Source organism: Haemaphysalis longicornis, unplaced genomic scaffold (assembly GCF_048455015.1).
Source record: "Haemaphysalis longicornis isolate Haplotype H1 unplaced genomic scaffold, Haemaphysalis longicornis Haplotype H1 scaffold_12, whole genome shotgun sequence".
NCBI classification, from domain to species: domain Eukaryota; kingdom Metazoa; phylum Arthropoda; class Arachnida; order Ixodida; family Ixodidae; genus Haemaphysalis; species Haemaphysalis longicornis.
Window position 1 is genome coordinate 109,529,576 of NW_027526225.1, and position 12,907 is coordinate 109,542,482.

General features: G+C 50.6%; 1 protein-coding gene across 2 annotated transcripts in view; it reads right to left on the bottom strand.

Annotated features, from left to right (window-relative positions):
• Positions 1–207: 207 nt before the first annotated feature.
• LOC144163222 (endothelin-converting enzyme 1-like) overlaps positions 208–12,907 on the bottom strand; it is a 317,301-nt gene continuing 304,601 nt past the window's right edge. For both annotated transcript variants that reach the window (XM_077694081.1, XM_077694080.1), the window contains exons 3-4: positions 6,526–6,793; positions 208–2,805 (exon numbers count right to left, since the gene is read on the bottom strand). In XM_077694081.1, the coding sequence (XP_077550207.1) occupies positions 1,010–2,805; positions 6,526–6,688 (1,959 nt within the window). In that variant the 5' untranslated portion in view covers positions 6,689–6,793 and the 3' untranslated portion in view covers positions 208–1,009. The remainder of the gene's footprint in view (positions 2,806–6,525; positions 6,794–12,907) is intronic.

The window sequence follows — 12,907 nt, forward strand, 5'->3', positions numbered from 1 at the left end:
TAGCAGACACCTGGCGCTCTACTTTTAGTGGCGAAGCACCTTAAGGCCGAGGCTTGTCCCTGCTCACGGCACAGCACCGTGTAAATTGAAACATCTGCGAACAAAAGGTTCACAAAAGATTAGAGAAAGAGACAGAGGGAGAGGGAGAGCTCCTGGACAGCCGTGCTCCGCATGCGTGAGGAGCATTGGATTGAATTGTATTGTATTGAAATAGATTGGATGAATTGGATTAAATTTAATTGGATTGGATTGGAAAATCGTTTTAGCAGCAGTAATCACTCTCACGGGTTATTTACGGTGAGACCGATCCGCAGTGCTTCACCCACTCGTCATGATTCACTTCATGGAGATGTGTGATTTTTTTTTTCTTTCAAAACTTTTTTCACGCGAACCACGTCTTGGTGAACTGTGGGATGTTATGCTACCTCATCCACCTCGTACATCGGGTCATTGACGAGAGAGAGAGAAAGGGAACTTGTTTATTGGCTCTCGTCTTTGAAAAACAAAACACCCGTCGTGCTGCGCCCCCGCAAGAAACGCTACATGATAGTACGTGTGAAAAAAAGGTGGCTTCTAGTTGAATAAATATCCAAGCATCGACTCCTTGCTGCCTAGGAGAAGTTATCTGCCGATGGATGCTTGCAGCGCGGAATGAGTGGCAAACGTAATCCACGGTATACGTATAAAGGTACGAAAACTTCCGTTGGATACCGTTGCAAGCAGATAGTTTGCACAGTATAGGCAGCAAGAATAAGCACGCAGAAAAGATGACCGCTGATTGAACCCTACAGCCCCTCCACGGCACGTGAAACTGCACTAATAATGTTTTCTTGCTCAACAGGGGGAGTGTGTGTTTTGTATGTCTATATTTTGTAGAGAGGTAGGTATAAAAAATATTCGCGTTGCGCGAAAAGATTTACTAGCGACATTGGATTGTGCTTGGCGAGAACACCATCACATGTCACGGAAAGGCGAATTCGTCTAAGAACGCTGTCCCAGACCAGCCTCGTCACATCTCGTCACACGTGACGGAAGAACGCATCCTGCTTCCCTCCTGGCACTGAAAGCTATCCCAGAATGGCCTGAACAGACTGAGTGGGATGTTGCACCAGGCGGCTGCGCTGAAACCACGGACGCCGTCTTCTCCCTGGCCGCAAGCGTTGAAGCAGAGTGACATAAAAAAGAGCTGCTGGGGGTTGTAGCGCTGAAACCCCGAGCTCTGTTCCGTAAATCCGGGGCTGAAGTGCAGGGCTCCCAATAGCGGCGAAAGGCTCGCCCAGGCGTCGTACAATGCCGAGCGGTCCACCGATGTCGCCACGGGAGTGCCGTTGTAGCGATTCTGGAACGCTTCGACCACGCATCCGATGATCCTGTCTTGCACGGCGCGCTCAGAGTCTTTCATCCACGTGACTCTGTGCCCGTCGGCATCGACGTGTCGTCCGGTGAGGTCGTGAGCAGAGGCGGCCTGGCGGGCGATCAGAGACCCGATGGTCGCGTAGTTAATGCTCTCGTAGGCATCGTCGGGGAACACCCGCCGGTGCATATAGACGCTCGGCACGAAGAGCCTGTGCGGAGCGTACGAGGCGTTGGCTTGGCGCCACAGGTTGGTCCAGTCGGTTTTAGTCGCCGCAGAGTCCTCGTAGACGTGGTACCGGAACCAGTAGTCGGAGGGCAGGTGAGCTAAGTTGATTAGGAAGGAGCCCGTCATGTCCGGAAACGATGCATTTATAGCCGACGTCTCGACTTTCAGCCCCTTAATAATGACGGTCGCACCGGCAAGCTTCTTGATGACAGCCGTCCTAGACTGCAAGCTCAACCACTTTGTCTGCCGAAGCCTCGCTGTTTCTGACGCCACCACGACGTTAGCGACCTCCCTGACTTTGCCGACGCGTTGCTCGTGCAAACCGTACTTTAGGAAAGACGTGCTCAGGACACTCGGAAAGGCGACGTCGGTTAGTTGATAGCAGGCCCTGGCCTGACGCCTATGCTTCTCGGCAGCCGACCCGTAAACCAGTGTCGCCACCTTGGGACTAAGGAAGCGACCGATGACCTGGACTATGGTGAGGCCGATGAAACGCAGTAGTTCCTCCTTGTTCGTGGCGCGTAGAATTCCGTCAAGAGCCTTCATATAACCATCGTTATGGACTGCGACGGGCATGCTTCCTCGAACGTTGATGTGTGGCGGAGCGCTTAACTTGATGGAACGGATCCAGTTTCCGGACATGTTACGAGCGAACTTGTAGATGTTCTTGTAGGAGGCCCACAAATGCTTGCCAGATGAGTTGTCCAACCGGCTAATAAGCATGTGTTGCACCTGAGCAAGGCCTTGACACCACTGCGAGCTTGGATGCGTGTATTTTTTGCCAACTTCTTCAGCGAGCGCGTTGTGCAGCTGGCAGATGTGGCGCGCGTTGTCGTGGCGAGAGCGGTACTCGGCCACGAAGGAATCGTAACGGGCGCCAAGGAAGGATTCAAGCACCACTAGTTTCGGGCCGGTCATTGCGTAGGATGACACGTACGCGTAGAAGAACACAGGGCATTGCCATTTGATGGAAAGGCTCACTAAAACACTTAGGGGATCCGTGGTCATTTTAACATCCGGCCACGGCATGCCTATTTCTTCGAGGAACTTCTTCAGTTGGCGCACTCCATCGTCAGTACTTCTAACGCACGTTTTGAAGAACATTACGGCCTTCTGGAAGTAGTTCTGCCCTTTTTCCGGTGCATTCGTGTCCACGGCTTGCTTCATGACGTTTTCTCGGAATTCCAGCTCGGCATCCTCGAGAAAAGAGCGACCTCCAGCCACTGTGGATGCAACGAAAAGAGGTTTTCTGTTGTTCATCGCGAATAGATATACTTGATAGGCCCTGCGCTAACAGCGACGCGTCGCAGTGCATCCTGTAAACAGACGTAAACATAATAGAAAGGTAGTCAGGAGCATACACTCTACTCCCCCACCATTAAACATTTGATCGATTGATTGATTGATTGATTGATTGATTGATTGATTGATTGATTGATTGATTGATTGATTGATTGATTGATTGATTGATTGATTGATTGATTGATTGATTGATTGATTGATTGATTGATTGATTGATTGATTGATTGATTGATTGATTGAAGGGTTTAACGCGCCGACGCAACGCAGGCGATGAGGCGCGCCGTAGTGGAGGGCTCCGGATTAATTTTGACCACCTGGGGATCTTTAACGTGCGCCGAAATCTCGTACACACGGGCGTTTTTGCTTTTCGCCTCCATCAGAAAAGCGGCCACCACGGCCGGGAAACGAACCCGCGACCTCGTGCTCCCCAGCGCAACGCCTTAGCCGCTGAGCCACCGCGGCGGGTCCCCACCATTAAACGATCGGCCTACCCTGGTTTAGTATTCAGCCAAACTATCTAAATGGTAAAACCGCCAAAATGTTGGCCTCCAGTACAAACCCGCTGTATACACTGTCAAAATTGATGGGCAGGACAACAGTAGAGCACAAGAGCCTATCTATTTATTCCCTTGGTCCGGACCCCGGACAGGCCGCCATTGGGAATGAAATATTGCTACATTCAAAGCCCGAACACTCCGAACCGAAGGCGGCATAGCCGTACTTTTACAGGATTACTCTAGAATTAGATGGAATATCAAACGACTTATCGTAGTCAAACGAACAGGAGAATAATTTATGGTGCTGATTAGTGGGCATAATCTGTGGTACTGCAAGCATTTACCCATTAAGGAATTAGGGGTTAACTTCTTTACCAGCTAGAAAATTCGTGAAAAATAATGAATTCGGAATATCAGAGACCGGAAAGCTTGAAAGCCTTCGTCCTGAAGTGGATACAAATAAGCTGTAGTGTAATATGACGATCGTTGAAAGATTTGATGTCATTCTGGTGCTCTACTTTCACTTTCGAAGATTTCTATACGAGAGACACATCTTGGTAAAATCCGAGATGTTTCGTACATCGGGTCATTGACGTCGCTTTCATTGAGCAAATTGTGACTCCGAGGAACCGTATGGTTGACAGATGTCCGAACAACAAAATGCTTTGAACGCGAGCTGTATCTACGGCTGTAGCATTATTCAGCTGCAAGAATCGGTGATGAGGTTCGTATCACAATTTTCGTAGGAATGATAATTTAGGCCTTCAATAAGTTTACTGAAACACGCCGTTTAGTTAACCGAAGCTACGTGGGCGTTGCATACTGTCCGGCACGAGATCACACTCGAGCTGGTGACGTGCACATCACGTGGCGTGTTGTGGATAATTTGTACTCCCCCTCATTTATTCTAAATGGAATTAACGATGCTCTACGGTCTATTGAGCCTATGTTTCCTTTGAATCTCCGGGTAAACTCATAGAACTTTGCTCTAAATTTTTGTTACTTTTCACCTAATGCACGTTTCACACGAGTTCTGCTTCTATCGGCATTTTGTTGCGTTAACCTTTTCGCGTGTCGCAAATCATATTATAAATGTATTCAGGGCTTCGGAAAGCGTCACGCACCCGAGTATTGCATTGCCTTTTTCCCATTTGTCAAGAAGGATGAATTTCACCGGATGCAATGTCATTTTAAAATGCTGTTTTTAAGGGCAATGGACGCTCCAACGTGTTACAGCGCCTGTAGAATTGCCGCGTGAATCGGCTTTTACAGGATGTTTTTTGGCAATGTGCGAAGTTCCCTTCGTATCTCTGCTTTGCAAGGAGTACACTTTACTTCAGTCCTCATACTTATCCCAAATTGAAATCGTACACACAGACGCACGCACGCCCGCTATGATCCTGTATAACGTGACCGACTATATCACTCGCCCGCTGAAATTCCCAAAATTTACCGGCCGCCGTGGCTCAGTGGCTACGGCGTTGTGCTGCTGAGCCCGAGGACCCGGGTTCGATTACCGGCCACGGCGGCCGCTTTTCTGAGGAAGACAAAAGCAAAAGCGCCGTGCGTTCGAGAGTTCGGGCACATTAAAGATCTCCAGGTGATTAGAATTAATCCGGAGCCCTCCACTGCGGCGCGCCTCATCACCTGTGCAGCGCCAGCTCATCAAACCTGAATGAAATTCCCAAATTTACACTAACCATTTGACCTAATTAAAGGTGATGGAGTAGAGCTGTTTCCGTGATGCAATTATGAATTTACTCATTTACTCCCCCCCCCCCCCTTCAGCGCGGCACTGTAAGGTAGAGCACTAAAGTCATCGCAGACCACGTACATACACTTGCACTCCCAGAGCCCACAGCGAAAAGCACAGCGAATTCACAAGTCGGGGCCGAAAAAACAGCCGTACACGCCCTCCCCTTCATTAGAGAGGGGGGGGGGGGGCACATAAAACACACCCCACCTGACGCACCCCAACAGGTGAGAGCGTGCATAAAACCTCAGGATATTGTTTATTTTGAAAGAACTAGCCTTCGTTTAGTCACTCTGCTTCGTTCAAGGCACGAAAGACGTTTCTAGCCAAGACAGCTTATGAAATAATGGAAACCGTTCAAATTTCGCGCCACCGTGACGGAATGACGGAATGGCAGGAATGGCGTAATATGGGCCAGATATAAAAACATCCTTATCCGTCTTCAAACTGTACGCTAGCATTTAAGTTGCACGATCGGACAGAAGTACGGGTCCCACAACAACCACACAGCCATGTTTCTTGGCCGTTACCTGGGCCGGTGGCCGCCAGTAGCCCGAACAACAACCTGTGACGTGATTGCGAAATCTACGGTAATGATGATGGTGATGATGATGATTCCAGGTTTAATGGAATCATTATCACCACCACCGGAGACTTCGCAATGACGCCATAGGTGCTTTTTCGTGCTGCTGGCGGCATTGCGAAATATCCGGTGAGGGAATGGGGACTCGCCACTTGTTCGTTCGTTTTCTTTAACAACATGATTATATCGGAATTTCACGATAAAATTGGAATCATTGTCATCCGGAAAAGCAGGCTTTCCAATAAACCGAACTTGCATAACGTCTTCATGGCCCCTTGATGTTGCTCTCTAAGGGTGAGCTCGCGAGCCGTCCCCGTGAACCCGGATGCAATGGCAGAACGCTCCTAGTGCTCGCGTATTCTCTATAGATGGTATTCACTGAAAAGTTTAGCTGTCAATTTCTTCGGTTGGCAACACTGGAAACGGCCACAGACATGACCGAAGCGCCACGGACATGGCGCGGCTTGTGCCACTGTACCCGCACGCCGCAGAAAAAAAAAACACCGGCTTGCGTCGTCTGCTCTGTTTCTACCCAACTTTCAACGGTGGTGTCAACAAACATGTTATTAGGTTAGGTGTTAATACATTGGAGTCGACGCATTACTTTGCGTTCGGTGGGGTAGAGTTTGGAACGTCCTACACAAATCATGTGCTTAGCACGCACCGCGATCCCGGTCCGTACCGCCATCCCGCGGAGCCCGACCTGACGGCGCACTCACACGGTTGCCTGCATGCGTGTCTCGCCAGTGGACACAACCTACACCTCGGCTTGACAGCTGTTCCACAGAATGTTCTAGCCAGTGCATACCGGGCTTCCAGTTTGAGCAGACGAAGCGGTGGAAATCTTCGCACGGGTCCAGGTCCGGGTTCATGGACGCCTCGAGAGAGCGCGTGTACTTGATGCACGAGTCGGACCCGCAGGGGGCCACTCTGCTGCGCCCCACTCGCCGGTAACCGAACAGCAGCCCCATCGACGCCACCACCGCGCAAAGTACGATGGCGACGGTGATGAGGGTGCGGGTGGCTGCATTGCGGTTTCGGCGGAAACGACCGGGGGAGGAGGGAGCCGGTGGGGTCTGCAAAAAGCAACCAGGGCCGCCTAATTACGGGGCCGCAAAATTTCTCGGGACATTTAAGCTTTCTTACGGGCTGCGAAGGCGAAAGCTTGGCGTACTACTTTGTCGGGTACCTTTATATACACCTCCACGCGTGGGGACAGCAGCCACGCTATTTTACCTTCCTTAACCTAATCCATAATAATTCCACGTTGACAATCATTATTATCAATCACTAATCAATATTAACGTTGTATCTATATCTCATCTCTTATGCCTACATGCCATGTTTCGGTTCACTTCTGGCCTTGTTCGGCCCACTTAGGCTTTTGTACCATCCGTGTCCACGCCGGGTCAGCCGATGTCAAAATAGGGTAGTGCTTCCACTGCCCTTGTTACGCAACATCCTCCCCTCTCCTTCCCTGTTCCTACTCCCTAAGTTCACACTTGCCCCTTTTGAATTACCCGCCCGACGCTTTGTCGACCGACCTGCTCGTGCTGGATCGCGTTGACAAACGCCGCCGCAAAGAACTGCAAGCGGGCTTTCCCCACAAACCTGGACCCCTTGCATCACAGTACCTCCCTCGCAGCTCAAGTATCCCGATAGAGCCCGCCCTGGGTACGACTTAAATTACGACGTCGTTCCCTGTGCAAGGAGAACAACAGCAGACTTTGCTAGTGCAGCGACTTCACCTTTCTAGACAATGCAGACCAACAAGAAACCGTGGTAGCATCTACGCCCCAACCGCCTAGCTGTCAGTTCTATGCCAGCAGCTCGACGATCGCGCCGAACATTAAACATTTGGTTTGAGATTGCGCGGGTCGTATAGAGCTTCGCATGAACTACCCTCCTGGGTGGGTTCTTTTCTACGAGAAATGCTACGTCCCAAGGAACCGAAAGAGATTTTGAAACTGCTATGGTGATCATTCGGTGATAGCGCGTGGGATCAGACAACTTCCTCTTTCCCTCATAACATGGCGTGTGCCACAAACGGCTTAGCAATTCCGTAATTTAAACCACCTTTGGGGCGAATGGAGAAAACGTACGGTTTCGTTCTTAAATCTCTTCTGGGTTGAGTGGACCCTTTTCCTGTACAAAAGCTGGGTCAGGGACCTACCGGAATGTAAATTGGCCTTAACCATCGGAACCTGCGAGCACTTTGCAAATGTCGAATCCAACTGGCCGGGTGAGGAGATAACATCAGCCACCATACGCACCGGCAACAGCTTGGAAGCGGAAGAGTGTGCAATAGCCCTCGCTGTCAGCACTCGCCCTTCCGGCAACCCAATAAATGTTATATCCGACTCGCAAGAAGCACGCCGAAATTATGCGCAACGACGCATCTCCCCGACCGCCCATCACGTCCGGTGCCGGAACCGACACACTCCATCAGTCCACCTGATCTGGACACATGGGCATGCGTGTCTTCCTGATAATGAGGTCTCGGGCTATCGCATGAATCCGCTCAACCTCCAGGCACTTGCGGGAGACCAACCCAACCCTGACAAGACAAAGCATCTCACTCACATACACGTGTATAGGTGCTATTCGTTGAAAAGTTTAGCAGTCAATTTCTTCGCCTGGCAACACTGGGAACGGCCACAGACATGGCCGATACGCCAAGGACACGGCGCGGTTGGCCACTGCGCCCGCACGCCGAAGGAAAAAAAACGCCGGCGTGAGTCATCTGTTACGTTCCAATCCGATTCTAAACGGTGGCGTCAACAGAGATGTTATTATTCGCACTCACATTGAACTCGAGGGAATACTGTGCGTTCGGTGCGGTAGAGTTTGTAACGTGACACAGTCATGTGTTTCACAGTCGTGCTTAGCATGGACAAGTACCGCCATCCCGCGGAGCCCGACGTAACGAGTGACGGCGCACCCCGGCGGGCTAGAGCGGCGGCGCGCGTTGTGTTGATACGGCCTTCGCAGCGGCGGCGGCGGCGGCGGAGAGAACAATGCAGCCCCGTCTCGACGTAAAGTTCCGCCATCAACGCGCGCACGCCGCTGCTCTAGCCGGGACGTGGGCGCACTCACACGGTTGCATGGAGGAGAAGAGCGGTGCCTTATCTGCGGGCCGCGCGCTCAACATCGCCTAGCAACAGACGCTTGGCCACAGATATGGCCGCGCACACTTGGTTGCCTGCATCCAGTCCGCGCCATTGAATACCGCCTATACTGACACTACAGACTGCCGTAGGACATTTCCTCCTTTAGAAGCGCAACTCCCCCGTGAAGAAGCCGCTGCAAGGCGCTAGCTTCAAACTAACACGTTCCCTAGCCTCTCGATCCGGCACAACTTTTATGCTACAATGTACCCAGACCAATGCCCATCCTGCGAAGGACACCCAAACCTGTATCACTCAACATGGGAATGCCCCCAAACCCCCTACCCAATTTCCTATTGCCAGCCGCTCCCCCTTCGGATGGAAAGCCACTCTTTCCAGCACAGCCTTGGATGACCAGCGCGGACTGATCGACCGGGCAAGAAGGATCACAGCAGCGAATGGGGCCCTGGACCACCCTCTAAGAGATCAATACTAACTCCAGAAAGTTTACTATACTATTGCTGCTTTCCGCGTGCTGCTGTTGATACTTCAGGTATTGTGCAGCTATAAATGAGAAGTAAGGGAACTTAAGGCATGAATTAGAGCATGTACCGCAGGCCACTCCGGGTGCACGCTGTACGTCGGCTCATCTGCGCTGCAGCGCTGTACTCACGGGGGTCGTGGGAGTCCGACTCGTGGGAGTCCAACTCGGGGAATTCCGAGCCGGAGAAGACAGAGCCGGAGAAGACAGAGCCGGAGAAGACGGAGCCGGGGGAGTCAAATTCGGAGAATTCCACGTCGGGGAAGTCCTAGCCAGGGGAGCGCTGGAAGGCGATCGGTTCTCACAGCTCGGGGAGACTGGGGGGCTCAGTTTTAAACAGCCACGCCTCGTACTGCTGGACCCGGTTATGGGAAGCGTTGGGCCTTTCTGCGCGTCCATTGCGTTCGCCATCTTGTTCTTCTTTTCCGCGCGCCCTTTCTTTCGGATGATGATGATAATACCCGTATGGCGATAGCTTTAAAGGGCGTGTTGATGAGGCTTGCGGTGAATATCTTAGCGGAAGAGAGAGAGAATAAACATCTTTAATTTGGAGCTGAATAGTGCAGGATGGTGAGAGCACCACAGGTGGGGGGCGTCCGCTAGTCCGGGATGCCATAGTCCTTGCTGGCTGCTCGTGCCCTCTCTATCAGCATGCGCTGGGTCGAGAGGTCCGAGCTGTACAGCCGGTCCACCAACTGCTCGTACGTGGGACGGGGATTGGGTGTGAGGGATGGGGATTGTTGGCCCTTCCAGACCAGGAAACGGGCATTCTGTTGTACGGATCTTGCCACAAACCACGAATGCAGTCTCTCAGCTCTACTTTTTTAAAGTGAAGCTTTCTCTGCTTCTTTGATGGCGACGTTGCCCCAAATTGCACTGCAGGGGAGCCAACTTTTTCTGGCAATGATGATGATGATCGTAGGTGAAGTGAAAGATGGTTGAAAGTGGACGAGTCTTCAAGGTCCAAAATTCAAATAGTCACGCACAAAACACCCTGCAGGAAAGCCAACTTACACAGCGGGTTTCCACGAAGGCACATCAAGCGCTTCAAGAAAAAAAAATTGGGCCCATCTCCCCGCGAGGGGGACTCGAGTAAATGCGTCGCATAGGGGGTGGGTGTATTGCGTTAACGTTTAGTGTTTGGGGAGTTGGTGGTAGTTTTTTTTCTTTATTACCGTTCGTATCAAACGAAAAACTAGGTTACAGTGATTTTATGACATTCACCTTGTTTAACTGAAGAGATTTTAAACTTGTGTTTATCGCAAGGGAGTTGGTGGTAGTGAATGCGTTGTATCAGCAGCTTCTTGACGTAGTTCGAATGAGTCAAGGATATAAGGCGCGTTCGTAGCCTCCCATTCTGTGTCGGCTTTGTGGCGCAGTGGGTAGAGCACCATGTACATTGCGTTCCGCCCGCAGGGTCGAGTGATCGAAACCAGGCGCCGGATAGTATTTTTTTTATATAGTGTAGGGGGAGGGGTGCGGACTACGACTACGGACGTCAACGCGGGTGACATCGTGAGTTACTGAAATGCTCTGCATTTAAAACGCTTCCCGTGGTCGGAGTTGAACCCGCGTCCCTCGCCTTATGAAATCGACGTCTATCCGGTTGCACCATTCCTGCGCGGCATTCGAAGCCCTTTGGATTTTGGACTGACTGTGACCAGAGTCCTTCAATGCTTTACTGGTCACGAAACTGCTCCGTGACTCCATGGGAGAGCTTCATATGCTGCGTTTGGCCGCCGCGCGGTGGCGCCACTATCTCACTGAGGTCACTCCTCGGGCGGCGCTGCGCTGGCTCGAACGGCGGAGACGCGGCGAGTTGTGTTTGTTTTGTGCGGGAAAAAAATGTAACGTGCATCTCGCGCTGCTGTGATGCGACTTAAGCAGTGCAACGACGATGCGGAACACGCGTTGCGTCCCGGGATGTTGTTCCTTGTACAACCATACAACAGAAAATGTTTCCTTGTTCTGTTGACCGAGCGACGGGGAGCTGCGTGGGAAATGGAGGCGCGCCATTCCAAGGCAAGAAACGGGAGATTTCGGCTTCGATTATAAGTGTGTGAAAGTGTGTGGGAATGCACTGTGTGGGAGAATGACAAAAAACAATGTATCCTTTTGAGAACATCCTCGACCCAGAATTGTACAAGGCTAACTTAAAGCCGGATTTTTGTCAGATCAGTCAGGTGGTAGCGGTGCTTCATTACCTGTTTGCAAACTTGTATTACCTTGCGCTGAGGCTCGCGTGTAAAAAAAGCTTTGGGACGTCCTTGTGCTTTTACTTTTCATATTTCCGCGAATTATACCTTGGGCTTCGTTTTGTTTGTTTTGTAACCGCACGTGACCGATTCCGGTTTTCTTATCTTGCGTTTCAACCGGAGCGCCCATTTGCTCTTTTTTTCGTACGTCCCGTGGGGCAATATTGTTCGATATTGAAAGGGTGTCACCTTGTCGCTAACTTATTTTTTTGTTTCTTCGACAACGTTCTCGATCCTATTTCCATGGATCTCACATTAATAATGTTCCCAGAGTAATGCATTCATAGTAAACGCCGCGCAACTCACTTTATCGACGTTCATCTGTGCACGCCACACTGCGGACTGCTTCTTCGACGTTTGTGTTTCGTTCTAAATATCTTTTGTAGAGCAGGAGGTCGCTTTAATAAACTTCGTTCAGAAAAGCTTTGCGTCGTTCTTGGATACGTGGAAATATTTGTTTCCTCCGTGTGCTGCACATCGCAGCGCGAAAAAAGAAATTTTTGTGCGCTGGACCACGCTCTTTTGTCTCCCTTCGTAATATTAAAATTGTTTCGTTGCGTGTGATAAAATCAGTTTTATTGTTCTTTTTCGCTTCCTTTTTTCCAAGGATTGCAAAGCGTGGAAGCGGAAAGACACACGGCGCACCATATAAATCTCTTCATGTTTTGATCCTTCGCGTTTCTGCAGCGTTTTTAGATGTTCTAAAATATGTACCCACTCATCGAAAGGACAATACTATTGGGCAATCTCTTTTAGCGTCCTGTGCATTCTAGAGCAATCAACAGATTCATTAAGCGTAGTCTGAACGATGCGTACTTGGTTTCTTTGAGTTTTTTTATTGTATTATCGATAGGCCCGCAGCAGTCCGTGACTACGGTGCTACAGTATGTGTGGTATTTACAACTTTTGCTTTAAGAAAAGACGCAATAGAGATTTAAAAATCCGTAAACACGACGGCGCAGCGCTTGTGCCAGAGGACGCAGAAGCCGTTGCCGCTCGCGGCCAAGGTCTACGGTAATTCACTTTGAAAAAATAAAACCCCATTGAAGGCAGGTGATATACACAATCACTGGACTATTCATCGCTAACTGCTACGGAAAAAATTACACTTCATCAGCGCGCAGGCACCAAAGGCAGCGAGCGTTTGCACGCCAAGAGCTGGCCAATATGCCGCACGCGCGGCGGCTGGATACCCTTCGTGTGGCAGTGGCGCCTGTAGTGGCGCCCGCGGTCCCTATGTGAAACGAGCGGCGAAGTTTCGTGAACAGTAAAGCATTGAAGGATTCT